Source organism: Zootoca vivipara, chromosome 8 (assembly GCF_965207765.1).
Source record: "Zootoca vivipara chromosome 8, rZooViv2.hap1.1, whole genome shotgun sequence".
Classification (NCBI taxonomy): Eukaryota; Metazoa; Chordata; class Lepidosauria; order Squamata; family Lacertidae; genus Zootoca; species Zootoca vivipara.
Window position 1 is genome coordinate 13,103,195 of NC_142591.1, and position 25,380 is coordinate 13,128,574.

The 25,380-nt window shown below is 43.8% G+C and overlaps 1 protein-coding gene across 1 annotated transcript in view; it reads right to left on the reverse strand.

The window, feature by feature from the left end:
• The window catches only part of MYO10 (myosin X), a 184,400-nt gene that overhangs the window by 116,582 nt on the left and 42,438 nt on the right, over nucleotides 1-25,380 (reverse strand). Inside the window, exon 2 of the mRNA XM_035125884.3 lies at nucleotides 12,194-12,292. Coding sequence (XP_034981775.3) covers nucleotides 12,194-12,292 — 99 coding nt within the window. The remainder of the gene's footprint in view (nucleotides 1-12,193; nucleotides 12,293-25,380) is intronic.

The following is a 25,380-nucleotide window of genomic DNA, read 5'->3' on the forward strand; positions in this document are numbered from 1 at the left end:
CCTAGAAGGTACAAAAAGTTGGGTCAGTCTCACTAACTGTGAAGAACATATGCTCTTGCCCATTGTTACATGGACTTGATTCTCCAAGCAAAGCCCAGCTAACATCTGCTGTTTTCTCTCACACACCATGGTGCCCGACACTTTGTACTTTTGACAACCTGCCTGGTGGTGTAAATAAGATAAACTAGAGTACTGAACCACACGCACAACCCTTAAAAGCTTCTAGCATTTATCCCACATTTGATCTAAGCTTTCAGCCCAAACAATACAGCGAGATTCATCTTGCCAAGCTGGCACACTGAATACTGGTAACTTGCCAACTTTTATTTGATTAATTACTTCTTACCCCATGCTTCCTTCAAGGAGCTGAGAGTGTGTGGGGCTCATGGTTCTACATTGCCCCTTTTATTGCCCCCTCTCATTTTATCTTCACAACCACACTCCCAATGTCAACCAGTGGGCTCCAATTGAGCGGAAATTTGAACATGGGCTTTTAGCTATATAATTGTTGATATTGGGTAGCTGGTAAAGGTAAAGGGTAAAGGTAAAGGGACCCCTGGACGGTTAAGTCCAGTCAAAGACGACTATGGGGTTGTGGCTCTCATCTCACTTCAGGCCAAGGGAACCGGCATTTGTCCACAGACAGCTTTCCGGAACATCTGAAGGCAGCCATGTTTAGGGAAGTTTCTAATGTTTGATGTTTTATTGTGTTTTTAGTATCCTGTTGGAAGCCGCCCAGAGTGGCTGGGGTTGGGCCAGGCCAGGTGGGCAGGGTACAAATAATAAAGTATTATATGATGGTGGTGGTGATGATGACGATGACGATGATGTGGCCAGCATGATAAAACCACTTCTGGCACAACAGGACACCATGACAAGTGCCAGAGTGGACGGAAACGCCGTTTACCTTCCCACCACAGTGGTATCTATTTATCTACTTGTACTGGCGTGCTTTTGAACTGCTAGGTTGGCAGGAACTGGGACAGAGCAATGCAAGCTCACTCCGTTGCAGGGATTCGAACCGCCGACCTTCTGATCGGCAAGCAACTTCTGAAAGACCACAGACTACGGTAGTCCCCCTGCTCCATGGCTACCTGATCTGCCCAAATAAGTAAAACAAGAAGTGAACCTCAAAAGCAGTATCTACTTTTGTAATATGCACTATTTTTCGGGGCAAATGGTGTTTAAGGAGATAACAGAAATCACTGGGTTAAAGCTGACCAAAAGTCCAGAGGGAGCATTATCATCAATTTACGAAGGGGTAGAAGGTTCGCAGGCTAGGAAGGACTTGCTCACAAATTTATGGACAGCTGCAGGAATTATGATAGCCAGGAAGTGGAAGGGGCAAGCGGAATATAAAATGGAAGAATGGTATAATGAGGTGTGGGGTATAGCTATTAATGATAAATTAACATGAGCCATTAAGGTGAGACGGGGAATACGCAGGAGAAATGATTTTGAGGAGATATGGAGGGTGTTTGTAGAATGTGTACTGTTAAAACGGAAAGGGGTCAAACCATTGCGAGATTTTGGAAGGTTGGATAGTTACAATGGAATGGTCTCGTGGGTGGGGTGCACATTTTTATTCTTTTTATGATTATTAATTTGTCAAAAAATAAAAGAAAAAGAAAAAGAAAAAAGTAGTATCTTAAGGAGACGAGTCAATGACTTTGAACAAAATATCTCCAAGTGCTCATGCCTCGAAGGGTCTCCCTCAAGGTTTGCAATTCACACAAGCCTGTTGCCGCCATCTACTTGCGAGCACCATCCCCGACAAAAGCGAATTCACAAGAAAAAAAGAGGCCGGGCTCTCCTGAATAATAAACTTTATTTCCCCCTCCCTCACCCGCTCCCACACATTCCCAACTGATATATAAATATGCAGCGATTTCAAGCTAATAAGACGTCACTCTGGCTGAGTGGAAACATTTTAAGTTCAATTCCCAAGGAGAAAGAAAGCGGAGGTGAAGAGAGGGAGAATCTACAGGTGCCTCCTATTGAAGGCAGAAGATCGCGGACTATGTCCCCACTTTGCAATGCACAGCTATGAATGACTTCTTTGTTAAGTGAATTCAGAGGAGGGTTTTTGAATGACAAGCTCTTTCCTAGTGATACTTACCATCTGTGGGGGTTTTTTGGGGAGGGGGGCGGGAAATGTGCATGCAAACACTCTCATTCTCACTCACACACAAGAGTACATTTCTGAGATATTATTTCTCAGCTGCTTCCATTTAGACGGTCTGGCTTCGAAAGGGTCCGGCCCCACCATCACCGCTTTCTGTCCATTAGAAGACATAATTTCAAGCATTCTTGCAGTTTGATGTTACAGACGCTAATCAGGTTGTGGTCATCAACTAGACCCCCAACCAAACTGTGGCAAGTTATTCCATACCGGAGTTATTTTCTTTTGAGTCAGATCTTGTTATGTTCAGAGCGAAGGGTATATATTCCCCACCCCGCTTCAGAGGGACGGAAAGAGAAAACCCCATTTCAGAAATCCCCTTTCATTATGTAGCAGTTGAAAACAAAATACCTAAAAAGAAAAAGAAAAGAAAGGCAAGCTATCTTTGACATCATGCATACAAACAAACTCTGGGTGCCAGGAACAGAACTCCTATTATATTCTCTGGGGAAAGGCAGTAGCTCCAGGACAGAACATCTGCTTTGAATGCAGAAGGTTCTATGTTCCATTTCCAGACAAGGCTGGGGATGTCCTTTGTCTGAAACCTCTAGGTCAGCCTTGCGTTGTTGGACTACAACTCCCATCATCCCTAGCCAGCATGGCCTGTGGTCAGGGAAGATGGGAATTGCAGTTCAAGAACATCAGGGGACTCAAAATTGAGAGAGGCTTCTCTAGAAGCACAAATAGGTTGTCTTTAAGGAAACCTCAGGCTACAGTCCTATGCACACGGGAAACAAAAGGTAAAAGGGTAAAGCACCCCTGGATGGTTAAGTCGAGTCAAAGGCGACTATGGGGTTGCAGCGCTCATTTCGCTTTCAGGCCGAGAGAGCTGGTGTTTGTCCTCAGACAGCTTTCCGGGTCATGTAGCCAGCAGGACTAAACCGCTTCTGGCGCAACGGGACACTGTGACGGAAACCAGAGTGCACAGAAACACCGTTTGCCTTCCCGCTGCAGCAGTACCTATTTATCTACTTGCACTGGCAGGCTTTCGAACTGCTAGGTTGGCAGGAGCTGGGACAGAGCAGTGGGAGCTCACCCCGTCGTGGGGATTCGAACCGCCAACCTTCTGATTGGCAAGCGCAAGAGGCTCAGTGGCTTAGACCACAGCGCCACCCACATCCCTATGCACACTAAACCCCACTGAACCCAGTATGACTTCTTTAAGGACTTTCCAGGTTTCCATGGAAGCGCTGCTTTACAAACAGAACTATAATATCCACTACCAGAAAAATCATTTAAGACCGGAGACTAAAATTTCTCAAAGGACTTCATTTTAGAAGCAAACCACATTTGTTACAAAATCCAGTATAATTCTGGCTGCTCAGCCTACATAGGCTGCAATTCCCCAGTGAGGATTCGGGGGTTTTTTTTCTGGTCCAGTATTACGGGCCAAAACTTCATTCTGTCAGTTAAAAAGGATAGCCACACTCTCCTGGTTTCATAATACAACAAACAGGTCTGCAAATAAGAATTTAAAAGTTTCTGTTTCTTTACTTTAACAAATACTGTAAGGTATGTAACCGAGATATAGATCAGTAACTTCAAAAAGGGGTGTGTGTGTGTGTGTGTGTGTGTGTGTATTTATATATTTATATCATTAATGGGACTCCAAGCGTGTGGCTGCCATTGTTTTTTAAAAAATGAAAAGCCATAAACATTATTTTTATCTTGCAGGAAAATTGATTCACGAAGTAGGCTCCCAACAAAAATGACTACAGCAGCTTCCTTTGTACAGAGGAATTGGAAGTCTTTTTATATTAAAAAAAATAGTATTTTTTATTTGATTTTACAGGTGTAGAATTATAAAAAAACAAAATACACATCCATCGAGGCAATGGAAGTCCTTGATGCCCTACGTTAGTTCCATCTGTCAGTTCCATCTGTGCTTTCACAAAATAAATTTGGCTGAATTTTTTGCTAGGTAATCCAGTTGCAGCGAGAACACCTCCAAAATGCCATACCAATGACTAATCTCAATTTTATTCTCATGCCAACAAGCCCCTTGCAAATTCTGAGAACCCAATTTCCAAAAGAGTGCAGTACTTAGTAGTTTGATTAAACTTTTGTGTTTAGCAAGTAGTCTTCCTGCTGCAAACCTCTCTAGCAATGAAATCGAAGGCTGGACTGCCATGATTCACCCAACCGTCTGAACCCTGGTCTGCCTAACTGAGCTTTCCACTCCTGGTTCACTTTTACACATTTAGCGTAAGAAATTGACTATATTAAGATTAGAATTGGATGCTAACCCACCAGGCCCATTTCATCAAGCCTCCAGCCAAAGGCAGTTGTTTGTAGACAACTAACCTTGGTGACAGACTGAAGGGTGTTATGCATTCAGCTACGTTGCTGAAAGGCAGATAAGTTAATATCAAGACCCTGATATGGTTCTGTTCTCAGCAAAGAGAACATCTGTCCCGTTATCAGCTCAGCTGAAGCTTTCAACATCCCACTCCACAATATCCCCTCGCCAAGAACAAACAGCTGAATCGTACTCAGGAGTTTGCAACTGTAGAAAAGCTGAATTTGAAAAAAAAAAAAGCCTAGGAAAGCTAAAGTGTGTTGCAATACAATTTAGAAGAAGACCAATGTAAGAGAGGGGGAGAAAGAGAAGCCAAGCTGTATTATTGCTGGTCATGCATTTTGTTTCCACTTTCCTTCCAAACTGCCCCACAACCAAGGACAGCAAGCTTTCAATGCCAATGGCCATTCTGACTTCCCAAGGAACAAGAAGGCAGATCTCAGGGATGACCTAAAAATCAAAACCTTTCATAAACAGCACCAAGATGCTGAGGCTTAGGTTCAGGAAACCTTTTGAAATAGTTGTTCGCTTTCATCCTTTGTGTTTGATGATCCTAGAATCATAGAATTGCGTGTGTAGACCTTTTAACCACCCCCTGAAATAAATTCAGACAAGACTCAAATTTTTGGTTCGGTTCTTGGCACAACTTTATTGATTACAATCAAGTGAGTGGTTGCATAGGCTCTGGTTCGACTAGCTCCCTGCACCCTTGCAGTTAGCGCTGACCCAGGGCTCCAACCATAGGTCAGCCTCGGGTGAACACCTAGGACAGTGGCAAGCAGGAGCCTTGCTAGACCTCCACCCGGATGTCCCCTGGATTCAGGCTCAGGGCACAACCCCGCATGGGGAAGACCAACCATGAGTCTGCGGATTCCTTCTTAAAGGAATACCCAACGCATAGGGATGGCTAGGCATCCTGCCACCCCTATCCACCTGAACCAGAGCCTATCAGCAACCTTACAAGTTGTGACGGTTTGCTACGCGGCAGGCAAAACCCAAATGGCACCAGCCAATCAGCCAAGTGGGGAAAATTCCTGCCGTGCCCCTTTCCCAATGACAGATGACACACGACGGCATAGCAAGGTCAGTCGCAAAATGCCCTAAATATAGGGAGAGGTGGATGGGTGTTCCGATGCACTGAGCCCAAAAGAGGAAGCTCAGGGACACATACATGCATGGGCTTAAATAGAGGTCCCTCGATCGCTTTGACTGGCGTCCCTCTGGCCCAATTGCACCCAAGATCGAGGGACCTCCAATAGGGTGCTGTGGTCATTCAAACGTTCCCACCCACAACACAGGGTCTGGTTGCCATGTCGCACCGCAACACGTGCCCTCTTGTTAGGGAGGACCCAATTTGTAGAGTTGGAAGGGATCCAGAGAGTCATCTAGTCCAACCCCCTGCAATTCAGGCTCAACCCCCCGACCCTGAGATTAAGAGTCTTCCGCTCTAACGACTGAGCTAACAATCAATGCCTTAATGTAAAGTAGCTGGGGTATAAATTATTATTATTATTATTATTATTATTATTATTATTATTATTATACATGACATAACCCCATTTTGTGTACTACCTGTTGGTGTTCCACTGGCTGCCTGTTGACTCATGAGTTTAACTTTCTGCAAGTAGAGACACTTAAGTAACATCAGAATAGATGGCATGGCTAGCATTTAATATAATCCTGAAAGGGTTACATGTACAACAGTAAGGCATGCATATCCAGAGTGGATAAAAATCAATGATTTATTTTTTTAAAAAAATGTTAAAAAAAATATTAAAAAAAATTAATCAGATTTTTTAAAAATTTAAATGGGAATTTTTTAAAATAGGATTTTTAAAATACAATGCTTTTGGAGGAAAAATCTTTCTAAAGATAGTTTTCTATTTAAGTTACATTATAGTCCAAAGGGTATTCATCAGGAAATAAGGATTTGTTTTAAGTTTTTCATATGTGCTAAAAAACTCAGTCTAGTTTAAAACAAAAAAAACATTGTTTAACCACCAGTTAACAAACATGGATACATATGCTATAATGTTATTGTTTTAGTTAAATAAATTGTTTAAATTGCTATGAAGGAATTTCGATAAAGTACAGCAGAAAAGTTGTCCAAATATAAACAGTTAACTTATTAAACCTCACAATAATTTCATAACAATCAGTCTATGTATTTCTAATAGTATAACCAAGAAGAAAAAAGATTTAAATCAAGTCTTACTGACTAGTGATTTAAATCGATTTGATTTAAATTGAATCCACCTTGCCGGTATCGTAACTGTCCTGCAATTCTCGCCCAAATAATGATGAACTCTGCCTTTAACCTCATCCCCCTCCATGCGGGGGTTAAAACAAACAGCATCTCTGGCCAACGCTCAGATTCTCCTACATGGTGAGAATAACCGCAACTCGCCAGTCTCCCGTTCCCAGGGCGCATTAATGGGCTTCTCAATGCAGTCATTTTATCATAAACACCTTTAAACTTTTCTCGGTGATCAGGCTTGAAGCCAACAGAGTGTACACAAAATTTAATATGTCTAGCTAGTGCCAATTACTCGTGCAGCTGGAGCGCCAAACTTTCTAGAGCACATTGCATGGTCCTGCAACCAGCAGACCCCGTATGTAAGAACTCAGATTCAGGAGACCTGCCACTCCCAAGTCACCCTTTTGTCAAAAGTTGCCAGGGTTAATGACAGGTGCCAAGGGTAATAAAAGCATTCTGGGAACTGATATATGATGTGATGAAAAAAATGCTTAAATTAACTTTTGGGGGAAAACAAAACCAGAGGCATTTTTATTAGGAATTGTAGGTGCAGATATTCCAAGGGAGCAGAAAATACTTTTTAATGTATGAGACGACAGCCGCCCGGATGCTATTAGCCCAGAGATGGAAAGAAGACAAAATCCCTACCAGAAAAGAATGGCAAATCAAACTGTCGGACTATGCCAAAATGGCAAAGTTGACCGGAAAGCTCAGGAACCAAGAAGACCAGAACTTTAACAAAGAATGGGGGGGGGATTTAACATCAGCAGGATTACAATAACACTTTCAATGTAGCTAGTACTGTACTATGGAGACAATGGATTTATATAAAACACCGCTTATTGGAAAGATGCAGTAGAAAAGGTTTAATAGGACCCATGGAGGGGAGGGAAGAAGTCTAGAGATTTGGAAGAATCTATAAATGTGGAAGTGTATGACTGTATTGCTATAATTTTATATTTGTAAAACCAAATAAAAATTATTATTTTTGAAAAAGATACATCATCGTACCATGTGAGAATTGTACAGGCATTTATCTCAGACAGTCGGAAAAGCTTGGAAAGCAGCCACAATAAAACTGTGGTGGTGGTGGTGGTGTTGTTTAGTCGTTTAGTCGTGTCCGACTCTTCGTGACCCCATGGACCATAGCACGCCAGGCACTCCTGTCTTGCACTGCCTCCCGCAGTTTGGTCAAACTCATGTTCGTAGCTTCGAGAACACTGTCCAACCATCTTGTCCTCTGTCGTCCCCTTCTCCTAGTGCCCTCCATCTTTCCCAACATCAGGGTCTTTTCCAGGGAGACTTCTCTTCTCATGAGGTGGCCAAAGTATTGGAGCCTCAGCTTCAGGATCTGTCCTTCCAGTGAGCACTCAGGGCTGATTTCCTTCAGAATGGATAGGTTTGATCTCCTTGCAGTCCATGGGACTCTCAAGAGTCTCCTCCAGCACCATAATTCAAAAGCATCAATCCTTCGGCGATCAGCCTTCTTTATGAACCAGCTCTCATAACTCCTCATGTTCATTCCTGGTTACCTTTGCCTCTCCTCGACTTCCATTCTCTGTTACTGGCCTTTCTCCCTTCCTTCGTTCCTAGAATCCTAGAACTGTAGAGTTGGAAGGGACCCCCAAGGGTCATTTAGTCCAACCCCTGCAATACAGGAATCTGCTGCCCAACATGGGACTAGAACCCATGACACTGAGATTAAGGGTCTCATGCTTTACCAACTGAGCTATCTATCTCACTTCCCCTCCCTCTGTTGGCTACTACGTGCCGCTATCAACATTTAACCAAAGAGGAATGGCAACTTAAGTTGACAGAATATGAACAATTTTCAGACTTAACATATAGAATAAGAGAACAAGAAGAACATATGTTTAGAGAAGATTGGAAAATGTTTATTGTATATTGGGGAGGGGAATTGTATGCACTTGAAAACATTGGCAGCATTAAGATCAATTCAACAGTGCAAATAAGTTTGGATGGATGTAATAATGGAATACTGAATGGCTTAGTTTATGTAAAATATGCAGGGATTTATGATATGCAAAATGAAACCATGGAAAGAGAAGGGAAGTCATTGATATTTTAAGGATGTTTATATAGGTATTTTAAATTATAAAACAGAAAATTATTTACACACACACACACACACACACACACACACACACAACCTCATTGTGGCCCAAGACCCATATGCCTACTACTCTTTATAAATGCACCAACGGGTGACATATAAATAACAACAAAAGGACCAGAAATAAACATATTCTTTTCCAAAGTTAAGTCATCACAGCTCGGGAGTAACAAATCCTGCATCTCTGGGGAGGGATGAAGTGCATGGCGATATTTCATTCTGCTTTCCGCTGCCTTTTTTTAACAGCAACTGCTATTGGATTTTGTGGTGTTGTTTGATTTATTTTGTTTCACATTTTTACTGCTGAGCACAAATTTAAGGTTTATTGTGTGCCACTTTGGGAAGCTTGAGCAAAGGGCAGATCGCAATGGCTAGTACCTCAATAAATAAAATGAATCTCCCGACACGAGCTAGCATTCCTCAGAGCGCCCCAGGCGCCTTTCAGAAGCAACCTAAGAAGCAAACCTGAATTTACTATGTCTAGAAATGATCTGCTTAACACGGAACAGGTTTTGCATCCATTTTTTTGTTAAAGGTGCAGGATGAAATTAATGCAACAGGGCTGTGTGTATTCCTGTGTGTGTGTGTGTGTTGCTGCTCCCAATCTGTTGTTGTTGTTGTTGTTGTTGTTGTTGTTGTTAGAAATCCATGGATATCATAAAGGTAAAGGTAAAAGGTAAAGGGACCCCTGACCATTAGGTCCAGTCGTGACCGACTCTGGGGTTGCGCGCTCATCTCGCATTATTGGCCGAGGGAGCCGGCGTACAGCTTCCAGGTCATGTGGCCAGCATGACAAAGCCACTTCTGGCGAACCAGAGCAGCACACGGAAACGCCGTTTACCTTCCCGCTGTAGTGGTACCTATTTATCTACTTGCACTTTGACGTGCTTTCAAACTGCTAGGTTGGCAGGAGCTGGGACCAAGCAACGGGAGCTCACCCTGTCACAGGGATTCGAACCGCTGACCTTCTGATCAGCAAGCCCTAGGCTCAGTGGTTTAACCCACAGCGCCACCTGGGTCCCTTGTGTTGTTGTTGTTGTTGTTGTTGTTGTTGTTGTTGTTGTTGTTGTTAGAAATCCATGGATATCATACACAATCTTAAATACATGTAGAAAGAAAAGGTAATAGTAATTATAATAATAACCTTAAATAATTATACCGTTAAATATTGATTTAAAATTCTACTTATACATGCTCTTTTCTTACACTTTCTAACTAAACAAAAATAAACCAAAGTAGAATCAAATAAACCAAACTATGTCAAAATAGACTTCCCGTCATTTCCCGATGTGCTTTACATTTACAAATATTGAATGTACTTATACTTATTACCTTACTCTTAATATATTTTCTAATACTTTCTTATAACCTATCGTACCATTTCCCCTTATTTATTAATGTCTGATTTACACAAGGGTCATTCAAACGCTGCCATAGATGTTATGTCCTGATTATATTTTTGTAAGTATTTCTTGAACATATCCCATTTCTGAGTGAGTGAATGATTGTTTTGTACTTCCCCTTAATCTATTTGTCAATTGAGCCATTTCTGCATAGTCTAGTAACTTATTCTGCCATTCCCTTACTGTTGGTTGGTACTTTTTCTCCCCCATCTGAATTCTGCTGCTCAACCAAAAATCTTGAATCGTTTGCCAAAGGATAAGGTATTTTGCATGCTTTATAGAGCATTTTAAAGTAAATTTCAGTTATATATTCACGGAAGGGAGCAACGGAAGGACAGTGCAAAGAAATTGGAGTCGGTGAGTTCTGTAAAGCGAGACTGTGCAAACTGTAACCCTTCCAGCAAACAGCCCAATGGGCATGCATTATTGCCTTACAGATGCTGCCATTGAGGCAGCAAAAACAAGTGGATTATTGAGCTACAGCTGGGCTCCCACAGTTTAAGTGCAACTTTTTCAGAATCAGTTAGAAGTAGATTTCTCTTTCACCCCCAAAGAGCTGCACTTTCAGAGGCATATGCGTAGGAACCGTATTGTGGGATGTGATCCATGAGAAGCAGTCAAGTACAACATTCCTTGTAATGCTAGAGAAGACATGCGAGGGAATGTTTGGTCCAGCCAGTCGAAACTTCCTGGTCCTCCTGGCTGGAGCATCCTTCCTTTTGCATGTGATAGAAGGTGGGCGTGACCTTACCTGTCCAGGTAACAAAAGGACGAGTCACGCAGCACACCACTCACTTTTTCACTTCCTCCGTCGTTTGAGCAGCTTTTAACCGGTAGCTAGGACTGCTCTGCTAGCAGAAGCACTGGGATTGTTCCCCCATATGGGGTAGACCCACATGTACATATTTGTAACTAAGTCTGCCTTCAGGAATCCGACTGTGAACTGATGTGAGTGAACTTTTATTGACTCTGAATAAGATTGTGGTGTCGTTATTCTTTTAAGAGGGATTCACGGCAGGCATCCCCAAACTGCGGCCCTCCAGATGTTTTGGCCTACAACTCCCATGATCCCTAGCTAACAGGACCAGTGGTCGGGGAAGATGGGAATTGTAGTCCAAAACATCTGGAGGGCCAAAGTTTGGGGATGCCTGGATTCAAGGGAACTTACCAGGAATGTACAATTCAATCTGAGACAGACTGAATTGTATAATAGTGAGAGGCTTACACGAGCCTGCAACCAGCTATCTGCTGTGCATGTAAAAAGGGGAATGTAACTCTGCTGCATAAAGGAGCTTGCTAGTGCAAATTAGGAAGGGTATTAATAAACAATATATCCTCTCTTGCCACCCTAAACATTCCCAAATGTACGCCTTCAGAGGTGCCTGCCCCTGGAGTTCAGACCAGCAGAAGGCTATCCCAAAGCAGTGATCCATACAGAGATGGACCGGGGGGGATAGCAGCCTTCCTTAAATGCAGGTCAGAAGAAGTATTGCACACATCCCATGAAGGTTGAGAGGAGAGAAGCAAAAAGCAGAGCAGTAACTCATGCAGAGGCCTAGCAGGTAGGCTCCTCTGCAATTCTCCGTGGCTCACAGAAGTCTTTATTTCTCGCAGTGCCCTAGCAGGGTTTTTTTTTCTCCACAGCACACAAGTACGGGGATTTTTGTCCCAAATTGACTTCCTGGCTGAATACCTTTACAGCAAAACAGCAAAAATCATCACAGGTGGTGGCAAAATAAATGGAAAAATGCACCAAGTCTAGAGACAAAAGATTGGTTGAAAAGTGTGGAATAAACTATGTATGAGAACACATCAGCATTTAGAGGGGGAGAGTCACTAGCACACTGGGTGTGTATATATATATATATATATATATATATATATATATATATATAGTCTTTAGAATAGATATATTTACCTGGCCATAATCCGTCCTGAACACAACAATTCCCTCCGCACAGGAAATTACAGTACTTGGATAATGCTGGCCATTTTCTCGCAACCAGACCCGTGCTCCCTAGAATGAGAAACACAAAAACACAGGAATTAGCAGCTTGTACACCCAAATGTAAAGCAAATGCCATGACTTTTCTGTTTCTGTTTCCCGCAAGCAGCCCACGCAGGCAGAGTCAGATCCAGTCGTGCGACCCGCGAGAAAGATGGAGATCACACACACACCCCAGTGAACATATGGCTGTTTTTGCTCAAGTTACAATCCGAAAAGGATCTGAAAAAGTGTGCCGGCAGCCGTAAGCACAGCTGAATCCAATTCACAAAGTCACATATGCAAAATTGCAAGTGACGTTCAAATTTATGGCTGGGCCCTCTCCAAACTCTTAAAATCTGGCAAGCCTTCACAAAAACCAGTCTCCTGCTTCGCTGAGGTGCATTAAGAAAGAAAACTTTAACTTTTTCATGGCTTGAGAACAAACATTCCAGCGTCCTCCTGGGCCCCCCCTCCAAGAAAATATAAAGGAAAAATCTTGAGCAGGTGGGGTGGGAGAGCAGCAAGACAAGCTTTCATTTGTACGCCAAGGGAGGTAGTTTCAGATCATCTCTACTTACTCAAAGGACCTGGATTGAAATTATATAAATATATACTGCACAAGTACAGGGCTGGCCATAGGCAGAATGTTTTTAGTACGCTGCATGACAGTGCATGCACTGAACTTCACAGAATCCGAAAACTGATATATATATGTGAAAAAAGCTTTTAAGGATGAGAACAAGTTTTCAGCTCTCGTGTTTGCAGCAGAAATCTTGAAAACGTGCTCAAGGATTGCACCATTCAAGTCGCCTTTCCTTTCTCCCTTTCTCTTCACCCAACTGGTAGCGACACGTTAGAAACTCAAGTAGCAATTTATAGCCAGTTCTTTTAAACGTTTCTTATCTTAACAGTAATAGAAACAAGTAATTGGAAGGCGGACGTCATTTCTCTTTTAGTATACATTTAAAGATAGGAGTGCCCTTCGGCTTAGGGCACACTTTGTGCGTGTCGTGGCCTGCACACAATGGGGACAATGTTGGGTTATATACTTTGTTATCGTCTCTGTGCTCGGAGAGCAGAATCAACAAAGCCTGTTGGAGAGTTTGCAATTCGCTAACTTCAAACAGCCACGAGCCCCTTCCGCGTTGTCCGTATGGAGCTGGTATATATTCTCTTGAATGCAACTGGGGTAGCTCAGTCAGCAGAGCCCGAGAATCTTCATATCAGTCACGGGTTCGAGTCCCGTGTGGGCCAAAAGATTCCTGCATTGCAGGGGGTTGGGCTGGATGACCCTCATGGTCCCTTCCAACTCTACGATTCTATGCCAACGGTTTTCAACCCTTTGGGGTCCACGATTCCCTAATAATAATAATAATAATAATAATAATAATAATAATAATAATAATAATAATAATAATTTATTTATACCCCGCCCATCTGGCCGGGCTCCCCCAGCCACTCTGGGCGGCTTCCAACAAAATATTAAAATACAGAAATCCATCAAACATTAAAAGCTTCCCTAAACAGGGCTGCCTTGAGATGCCTTCTAAAGGTCTGGTAGTTGTTGTTCTCTTTGACCTCTAGTGGGAGAGCATTCCACAGGGTGGGTGCCACTACCGAGAAGGCCCTCTGCCTGGTTCCCTGTAACTTGGCTTCTCGTAGCGAGGGAACCGCCAGAAGGCCCTCGGCGCTGGACCTCAGTGTCCAGGCAGAACGATGGGTGAGGAGACGCTCCTTCAGGTATACTGGACTGAGGCCATTTACCTTGACCACTACCTTCTTTTTGCGGCACCCCTGTGGGACTCAGGAGCCCAGTTATGTCACCCCTTGCCTGCAGAGCTGGAAGCCTCTTTTCCAAACACTCTCCCTTGTGGAGTGGTACCTCAGCCTCCTCCCCTCTCCTTGGGAATCCTTCGGGCAGCTGCAGCAGCCCCTGCCCCAAAGAGAGATGCCTCCACCCACTGCCCCACAGGGGCCTGGGAAGAAGATTCACCCAGCCTTAGTGGCCCAACAGAGACAGGCCTCCAGGCAGCCACCGCAGCCTCTGAGCCGCCTCCACTCCTGGCAACCAGCATCCACTGGCCAGCCCCAGAGGCACCATCCGCCTGCAGAGCCCATTGTAGCCAGGGCTGCTGCAACAAACAGCCATGCAAGCCTTTGGGAGGCAGAGATGCAAGAGGGCATCAAAGGAATGAGGGACGGAAAGAGGGACAGAGGCCAGTGTTGCCTAAGGCACCCCTGGCCATCATTCAAGGCACCCCAAGGTGCCATGGCACACTGGCTGAAAACCACTGCTCTATGCAATTTCTCAAAACCAGTGGGCTTCTGAAATCCTCGGAGCCTGCCAGTTTTATGAAAGATTTTATAGATCCCAAGACAAGACACAAGAGCAGGGCAGGGAATGTTATTTGTGCATGCAGCTACTGCGGCCCATGCTTTGTTAGCCCAAAAATCGAAAACGAGGGAGGTCTCAACTAAAAACACAATGGCAACTTAAGCTGATGGAATATGCGCAGCTTGCGGATCTAACGTATAGAATAAGAGAACAAGAAGTACATTGGTTTAAAGAAGATTGGAAAATGTTTATTGAATATATGGGGGAAATTGTGTACGCTTGAAAACGTTGGCAGCATTAAGATTAATAAGTTTTGATGGATGTAATCATGGAACACTGAATGGAAGTCACTGATATTTTAAGGATGTTTAAATGAGTCAGTGGTACCTCTACTTACGAATAACTCTACTTACGAATGTTTCTACTTACGAATGGATCTCCGTCCGCCATCTAGGATGCAGTTTAGATAGGATTTTTTCTAATTACGAATTTTTAGATAGGGTTGCTTCTACTTACAAATTTTTTCTCCCAATGCATTCCTATGGGATTCGACTTACAAATTTTTTTGACTTACAAATCTGCGTTCGGAACGCATTAAATTCGTAAGTAGAGGTACCACTGTATTCAAAATTGTAAAAGGAGAAAATTTAATTAAAAAAATGATACACAGACAGACACACACACACGGGCAGTGTCATTTGAACTAGCCAGATGTTTAACCGAGAATCGATCACAGTCAGTCCATCCTTTGAAAAATAAGACTTTAGAGCCAAAGTCCTTCCATTTTGGCCACTGTAATCTTGGTTTAAGGAGCCATTTTGCGCCTAGCTTATGTATCTGAATTTATAAACTGAGGGCAAGACAGAACGAGGGAGATCTCCCTCTTCTTCCTGCAGTTTTTCCCCGGGTCCCCATGCATATTTACCATGACCATTGCAAATGGGAAGAACTCAGCTACCACATTGACGTAAGTGGACCAAACAATTATCAACAAGCATCCACGTTGCCAAGACATTTCCCCTCACCTGAAAGTGTCAGGCATTTATGCATGCACACGCTTGCTCAGAGACTGGCTCATTGTTTCCGTCCACTCAACTCTCTCCCTCTGAGTTCAAGCAGCCTTGCTGCTGACAGAGCAATACGGACAACAGCAGTAGCCGGAGAGATAAAAGCTGACGGACACTTACAGCTGCCTGTCCGGCTGATTCGGTTATCGGCAGACAGCTGCTGCCTGGGAGACACAGCCGCTTCCCTTCTCTTTGCCAACTGGCTCTTTCAAAATAAAAATAAAAAATTAGAATAATCATCATACTAGTTGCCGGAAGTTGAGCTGGGCACCTGGGCTGCAGCTGGCTCTTGCAGCGAGGTGCGTACGGGAAAGCACACAAACAGCATTTCCCACCCTTTTGTGATCACTGGGCTCAGTCTGAATTGCCGTCCTTTGACTCGTCACCCAAAAGGCATTTCTCCATTTAAGGATTCCCAAGAGGTCGGTGGCAGTCGGTGTCACCTCTCTCCAAGGGTTTTGATCAACTGCACCCTTCCTAGCAACTTTGTTTTGTGATGGACAGCATCCCCAGGCATGCCCCTCCAGACGATAGCGATATCAGGACCCATCCTGGTAGCCGGGCATCTTCACTCGGTCGCATGCAAAATGCACCGAGCGAATTTTGAACGCTGCTGCCGGAGATTAAGGTTAAAGATGGCCTTTCCTTTTAAATTAGCAGTTTATTCAATTGAAAGTTCTTGCACTTTGTGCGGTATATCCAAAACTGAGGTTCTGATAATATGGAAATCTATTTAAAAGCAGGTGATAACTTAATTTACACATTTTCAATCCGCTGACAGCCCTACTTTTTAATCCCAGATTTGTTCCTATGGCAGCACTGAGTATGTGTTTCTAAATAAGTGAGGGGGCTTAAAAACAAAAACAAACAGCTTTAATTCACTAGAATAATCAAGGTCTTTAAAGTATAGCCAGCTCGCTGCACAGAAATCCTTGATGGGGTTCCGGGGGGGGAGGGGGAGGAATAGGGTACTGATCAATTTCCTTACAAAAACAACCAGCATTGGAGAGGCCACCCCTTAAAGAAAGTTACAACAACTATTAGAGATGTGCAGCCTTCTTAACAACTTAGTTTTGTGAGGGACAGCACTTCTTCAAGCAGACCTCAAGGTAAAACCAGGCTTGTCATTAGCCCATTACTTGCTCAACTTTGGTGATTAGTTATCTCCTTTGGGCAATCAGGCATCTGCCAGAAAATCTAAAATCTCTTTAACCTCCCCTGGAACAGCTGCAAAGGCCATCACACAGCTCTTGCAGATGAGTAGGAGCACAAATATCTTGCAGGAAATGGGGGGATAGGACTGGGGGACATATTGATATATCGCCCCAAACCGGTTACGAGCCCATACCGTGAAATCAGTTTCATAGTTTTGGACCTGGCGATATACAGTGAATCGCAATGTGTGTTAGGGCTGGGCGATACATCGTCCAAAACCAGTTTTAAGTCCATATCAAAATACTGGGTTTCAGAATTTTTGACCTGGTAATGTATCGCGGATCGTGATGTGTGTGATTGTGCTATGCAAAAATTACAAGGTGGGGAAAACCGTGAAGCCAGCTGGTGCCTCTACATAGCGCCATCTTTGTTCCAGACATTGTGATATATCAGTATATCGCGAGGTTTAGCTGGTGATATATCACAAAGCTGAAAACTAGATTTTACCCAGCCCTACTGTTCACCTCTACATACCGGTAGTTCCACCCTTATTTCAGACATAATGATGTATCGGTATACCGCGATGTTTAGCCGGTGATATATTGCGATGTTGAAAACCGGGTATCACCCAACCCTCGGGGTGGTGATGGTTAATTTGCATCTCGGGATCTTTGACATTTCATAAGCATAAGTTTTTACTAAATAAGTTATTTTTACTAAGTAAGTTTTTACTAGACTTATGCTTATGAAATGTCAAAGATCCCGAGATGCAAAATAAACAGCCTCCTCCTACACACGAAGCTGTCTCCCTTCCTCTGCCCCCTGCTAGCATCAATGAAATCTCATAGATTTCTGTTACAGTGCCTTAATCTGCTTCTCCTTAGGTATGTTTCACCCCTTCCTGTCCATGGCAAGCCTGAGATTGATAGGTTTCTGCATGCTTTAAGCATTTGCGATGGCTGAGCCTCACTCTAAGAGCCTCTTCCTCAGTTGTGCACATGCAAAGGGGCTCTTAAACAATGGTGTCCGGAACAAAACTCTTAAAACAAAGATCCCAGGATAAGAAAGAATACAAGAGCAGGGATTAAGGGCTCTGGGGCAAAATGGCTCAGCTACACAATGAAGGGGCACTGAGGAAGACAGACTTTCAGCACATGGCAATACCCTCACTGAGAGGGGGGGGGGGAGATCTTCCACTCCAATCGGAAAGAGTGAAGGGAGGAGAAAAGAGGGAGGGCGGAACTGAAAGCTGCTCCGTGGTAGTGAAAAATGAAGAGATACATCACAAAATAAAAGTGCATGCTAAAATAAGTACAGTGGTACCTCGGGTTACGAACGCGATCTGTTCCGGGTCGCAGTTCGTAACCCGAAAAGTTCGTAACCCGAAAAGGGCCCGAACCGCCGTTTTGCGCATGCGCAAAGGTGCTTCTGCGCACGCGCACGCGGCGAAAATACTTCCGGGTTTGCGAAGTTCGTAACCCGGGTTGTTCGTAACCCGAGGTGTTCGCAACCGGAGGTACGACTGTACCTAGATAGGCTTGCCTAAACAAAAAAGTTTTTAGCAGGTGCTGAAAGCTAAGCAGTGAAGGCAGGGCCAGTTCTAGGGATAGGCTGGGTGGTGCGGGGCGCCAGGGGGGGGGCGCCGGAGCAATCTCCGCACCAGGGCGCCCGACATGCTTGAGACGGCCCTGAGTGAAGACACCTGCCTAATATCAAAAAGCAGGGAGCAGCTATCTCCTGACTGAAGTACAGTGTGTTTGAGGACCAGGACATTTGCAGGGAAACCAAAATGCTTGTTTACAAAGCTATTGTACAGTACTACCAACTTTACTGTATGCTTGTGAAACATGGACCACTTATGAACACCATCTCCAACTCCTCGAGAGATTCCATCAAGGGTGTCTCCAAAACTTTTTACACATCACTTGGGAAGACAGGCAAACTAACGCCAGTGTACTGGAAGAAGCAAAGATCACCAGTGTTGAAGCAATGATTCTTCAACATCAACTTTGTTGTACTGGACATGTTGTGCAGATGCCTGATTATCACCTTCCAAAGCAACTACTCTATTCCAAACTTTAAAATGGAAAGTGTAATGCTGGTGGATAACAAAAGAGGTTTAAAGACTGTCTTGAGGCAAATTGCTTAAAAATGTAGTATGAACACTGACAACTAGGAAACACTGGAGAACTGGGAAATTGAAGAACAGCCTTTGCCAAAGGTGTCATGGACTTTGAAGACGCTTAGACTCAGGACGAAAGGCAGAAACATGCTAAGAGGAAGGCATGCTTGGCAAATCCTCACCGTGATCAACTCCCACCCAGAAACCAATGACCCCACTGTGGAAGGACATATGGATCCAGAATTGGCCTCCACAGTCACGGACTCACTGTTAAAACCATGTTTATGGAAGACAATCTTACTTGGCTACGAGTGATCGCCAAAGAGGAGGAAGAATATCAATAAGCAGGGAGTTCCAGGGAGTACGTGCTACTCATGAAACTAAATAGTGCCTAAATGATCTGAGAGAAGTGTTCAAAAAGAATAACTCCTATAACACGATAATCTGCATGACAATTCCTTTGAGCCAAAGGAGAATTTCGCCGAGAACCAAAACGCTAGCAAACCACAGGGCTGATGCAGAACGGCTGTTAGCATCTTTCTTGCTGATAGCTAACGAAAACACACACCATCCCTTGATTTGTTCTTAAGCAATCTGCAATTACTGTTTTCAGCACTTCACAATTTGTTTGTGTTCCTGGAAGATAAAGATGCACTTCTCAGCTGTGTGAGCGCTGCCACAAAACCAAGTTAATGGTCAACACACTTTCCCTTGTGAACCCAGGACAAGAAACCATGATTTCAAGTAGGTTGGCAACATTATATCTGGACTATTTTAAGGCTGAAAATGCTTATCACTTCATAGGAGGCCTTCATCAAATTGTAGAACTACAAAGAGACAGCAAGATATAAAGGATGCCTTCACTGCAAAGGTGCATAAATCACCAACAACAAGAGGTTAAATGAACTTTGCAAGCAACATTGGTTCTAGGTTCATTGGGCCAGCCGGATGTTTGTATTCCTGCAACAGACTGGTGATGGAAAAGAGCAGATTGCTGTTTTTCGTTCCCAACATTTTCTGTTTTAAATGAAAACGCAACCAACTTTGTTAGAATCGCCTTCCATGCAATGGAAGTGGTTACACTGCCAATTGTACAACAAAATAGCAATCGTGAATCTGTAAAATACATGAACGCAATATAGCCCTGTGCTACATTCGAGACAATATTTTATTTCCGGTGCTCAGGGTTTAAAATTAACCAAAAATATAACTTGCTGTTATTGTTATCTCCAACTTAAAACTCTCCATATTTTTCAAATACAGTGGTACCTCGGACTTACGAATGCCTCGACTTACGAAGGATTCGACTTCCGAAGTCCACTAACCCGGAAGTATTTTCTCTGCGCATGCGCAGAAGCGGCATGCGCGGTCTGCACATGCGCAAAATGGACGCTTCGACTTATGAAGGATTCGACTTCCAAAGAGCGCTGCGGAACGGATCGCCTTCGTAAGTCGAGGTACCACTGTACTGAAATGAGGGGCAGGAACAGAGCAGAATGACATATTGTCAATGGGCTATGACATTTGGATGTTTAGAGACTGTATTTTCCAAGCATTTCATACACTTTATATATTTCTGTCTTTTAGAAAGTATCATGGGGACCCTTTACAGTTCCAAAACTAGAATTTGGAGCTTGATTAATCAGAACCGAACATTCTATGCCAAGAACACAAACATTTAATAGGTTATGTGGCCTAGAAAAATCTGGGCACCTAGTTGCCTTGATCTGATGCTGTTGCTTGTGAATTTCTAATACTGATTAATCTGATGCAAGTCTTCAAAAATCTGAAATATTTCCCTGCCCGATAATGCAAATATTTTGACAGACATATGGCAGCTGGGTTGGATTAACGCAGAACAGCTTTCGCTGAATTCCTCTTGGCATGCTGACGCTGTATTATTAAGTCTGTTTTAAACGTCTTATTTTAAAACCATTTGCACTGCACCGTATGGCAACACAATCGGCACCAGGAGGCATGTGTATGGAATTTTGATAGGGAATAATAATAATAATAATAATAATAATAATAATAATAATAATAATTTATTATTTATACCCCGCCCATCTGGCTGGGTTTCTCCAGCCACTCTGGGCGGCTTCCAACAGAAAAGTGAAATAAAATAATCTATTAAACATTAAAAGCCTCTCTAAACAGGGCTGCCTTCAGATGTCTTCTAAAAATCTGGTAGCTGTTTTTCTCTTTGACATCTGGTGGGAGGGCATTCCACAGGGTGGGCGCCACCACCGAGAAAGCCCTCTGCCTGGTTCCCTGCAACTTGGCTTCTCGCAACGAGGGAACTCTGGACCTCAGTGTCCGGGCGGAATAATGGGGTGAAGATGCTCCTTCAGGTATACCAGACCGAGGCCATTTAGGGCTTTAAAGGTAAGCACCAACACTTTGAACTGTGCTTGGAAACGTACTGGGAGCCAATGTAGATCTTTCAAGACCGGTGTTATGTGGTCTCGGCAGCCGCTCCCAGTCACCAGTCTAGCTGCCACATTCTGGATTAGTTGTAGTTTCCGGGTCACCTTCAAAGGTAGCCCCACGTAGAACACATTGCAGTAGTCCAAGCGAGAGATAACTAGAGCATGTACCACTCTGGCGAGACAGTCTGCAGGCAGGTAGGGTCTCAGCCTGCGTACCAGATGGAGCTGATAAACAGCTGCCCTGGACACAGAATTGACCTGCGCCTCCATGGACAGCTGTGAGTCCAAAATGACTCCCAGGCTGTGCACCTGGTCCTTCAGGGGCACAGTTACCCCATTCAGGACCAGGGAGTCCTCCACACCTGCCCGCCTCCTGTCCCCCACAAACAGTACTTCTGTCTTGTCAGGATTCAACCTCAATCTGTTAGATACAGATAAGGAACAGGGCATTGGGGGGCGGGGTTGTTAAGCACTCTTCCTGCCAGGATAGCTGCAATCAAGTTGGCAACCTCAGGAGAAAGGTGAGATTGCATACTGCAGTCTTAGAAACTGATCAACTGGATGCCAAATTGCTCCTTAAACCAGGGTTACAGTCTGCAAAATGGAATACCTAGTTGCTATTTGGGGGCCCTACGGCTCGGAACTTTTCCTATGTGACTTTTTGGTTCCTGAAATTCCTTCTGATTGTGCAGATAAAATATACCCTATTGGCTCAAAGATAAGCCTCACTTCCCCCCCCAAAAAAATCTAACTGTGAAAAGTTAAAGTGCTGCTTATATTCGTGACCTTACGGTATACAGCCAGGAGAGTGGGGCAAACAGCGCAAGGAGCGTGGCAAAGCATAGTCCCCGTCCTCTCCCCCAAGGCAGGAAGAGAGCGAGGAAGAGGAAAGGCTGCTGGCCTCACACCCCCAGTATGCAGCCAGCAGCAGCGAGGAATGGAGCAGCTTATATTCGGGTATTCTCTCTCTTTCTCCCCCCCCCCCCAATCTTAAAGGTGCATCTTATATTCGGGTGTGATCTTATATTCGAGTCAATACAGTAATTTACAGAATTCTACAGGGAGGAGTATACGTGTGTGGAAACAGTCCGGATCCAAGGATCCTCAGGCATGCACCTCCAGATGGTGGAGATGTAAGGAGCCATCCTGGTACCCGGGCATCTTCACTCGGTCGCAAGTGGCTGATAGCCAGTGGAAAAAATGCACCCAGCGAATTTTGAACGCTGCTGCCGGAGATTAAGGTTAAAGATGGCCTTTCCTTTTAAATTAGCAGTTCATTGAATTGAAAGTTCTTGCACTTTGTGCGGTACAGAATATCCAAAAGCCACCCATACTCAGGTTTTGGTAATGTGGAAATCTATTAAAAAGCAGGTGATAACTTAATTTACACATTTTTAATCTGCTGAGAGCCCTACTTTTTAATCCCAGATTTGTAGATTTATTTCCTATGGCAGCACTGAGTATGTGTTTCTAAATAAGTAAGTGGGCTTTTTTAAAAACAAAACAAAACAAAACCACAACTTTAATTCACTGGAATCATCAAGGTCTTTAAAGTATAGCCAGCTCGCTCCACAGAAATCCTTGATGGGGTTTTTTTTGGGGGGGGGGAGGAACAGGTAAAGTGACTTTGCACGGGTATATTATATTGGTGTACGATGCTCAGCTTTTGCAGAAATCACTTACTCCCTGACCAAGACCAGGAGACTCGTCTGTGCAAACAGCCTTCCACATATGCATAATTTGACTATATGTACCGCAATGCTTGCAATTTGGTGTGCTAAACCGCTTTTCATAAAACAAGATTCCCTGCTTTCTTTTGGGTTCCCTGTCACAGTAACGGATCTGAACTAAGATGTCATCAGAACATAAAGAAATGTGCCCTTAATTTAAAGAACCACCAGTTAAGTTTACTGCCAGTGATTAAAACAGTCCCCTAATCAACTCAAGCTTTTGTTAATCTCAAAAACTACAGCCCTAATAAGAACTTCAGTGCTGTGTAGTCAAAAAGATCCTTAAGAATCAATTGACATTTTTACAGTCCCCCCCCCAAGATCAAAAGTTACCAGCTTTCTCCCTCCAGAGGCTTAAACAGCTGTTGATTAGCCTTGAACTCAATCCAGAAAAAATGGCAACACACCCCCTCTGGAGACTGCATGCTATTATTAACATTTGAAATATAATACACTTTTAATAAGTGCAGATCCCAGACGTACATTTCATTGCTCTTCATTGCAACACTTAAATGAATAAACACATGAATCGTTCCATTTTAAAGTTTTTTAAAAAGGTTTTCCCTTCTTTCACTTGTATCCCCCCCCCCGATTTACAGCTGTGTGTAAGAGAGAAAGAGAAACAGCTGGACCAGAGTTGTGGGTGTTGTGTACTATGCACATACGTGAGGCTACCTTTGAAGGTGACCCGGAAACTACAACTAATCCAGAATGCAGCAGCTAGACTGGTGACTGGGAGTGGCCACCGAAATAATATAACTCCGGTCCTGAAAGACCTACATTCAGGGGCGTAGCGAGCCGCCGCGACACCCAGGGCGGCAAATTGCCATACAGCCAGGAGTGCGCGTCGCCGCTACATAACAATGCATGTGTCGTTACATGGTGAGGTATCGCCCCCCCCCCCGCGCGCGCCTCCAAACCCGCGCACCTCCAGCTACAAACTCCAGGTAGAAAGCACGCTCAGCGTGGCGGTGCACCGAGCAGACTTTTTACCAGGAGACTGGCGGCTCGGCTTGGGAGTCACAGGTATACCTGCCAGAGTGGAACCCAGGGCGGACCACCCCCATCGCCCCCCATTGTGACGCCCCTGCATACATTGGCTCCCAGTATGTTTCTGAGCACAATTCAAAGTGTTGCTGCTGACCTTTAAAGCCCTAAATATATTCGGCCCAGTATACCTAAAGAAGCATCTTCACCCCATTGTTCTGCCTGGACACTGAGGTCCAGTGCCGAGGGCCTTCTGGCAGTTCCTTCACTGGGAGAAGTGAGGTTACAGGGAACTAAGCGAAGGGCCTTCTCAGTAGTGGGACCTGCCCTGTGAAATGCCCTCCCATCAGATGTCAAGCAAATAAACAATGATCTGACTTTTAGAAGACATCTGAAGGCAGCCCTGTTTAGGGAATCTTTTAATATTTGATGTTTTATCGTGTTTTTAATATTCTGCTGGGAACTGCCCAGAGTGGCTGGGGAAACCCAGCCAGATGGGCGGGGTATAAATAATAAATTTGTTGTTGTTGTTGTTGTTGTTGTTGTTACTACCAGGTCTGGACACATCAGAGTAATAGCATGAACTGGAGGTAACAACAACAAGAAGAACAACAATTTATTTATTCCCCACCAATCTGGCTGAGTTTCCTCAACCACTCTGGGCGGCTCCCAACAGAATATTAAAAGCATGATGAAACATCCAACATTAAAAACTTCCCTATTGCTCACCTCCACAATATTGTCAGATACCAATTACTCTCCCTCTCCATTTTCCTTTCTCCTTCATTCAACCCTTGCAACATGTCAAGGGTCAATTGCTCTCAATCACAGACTTGTGTGCTAAATTCACACACAGTCTAACTTTAGGCTCCTTTATTTCTGCTAGGCTGGAAGGGGCAGCTGTCCACAGAAAACCATGGAGGAATACAGGATTTTAGCACAGCTGCGAATTGGTAGGAATGTCCTTGCCTTTGGCAATGAGTGTGAACCCAGAATTTCCCTCTCCAGACAATGAGATTAGTTACTCAAGGGTCTTATTATTTCTATGACCAGAAAGCAACAATAAAGTCTATGACCAGAAAGTCAAACAGGTGGAATCCAAGTTAATGATGGTAGTAGTTTTTCCAGGGATCAGTAGGATAGTCCTATTCTGTCAACATAGTTGGTCCAATAAAGGTTTCATATAATCGATTTCCAGGAACATCTACTGATTTTTAATAACCTGTTATGTAAATATTATCCACATGGATTATATCATTTTTTGGTAAATGTTAATAGCCAGCTCGTATTAAA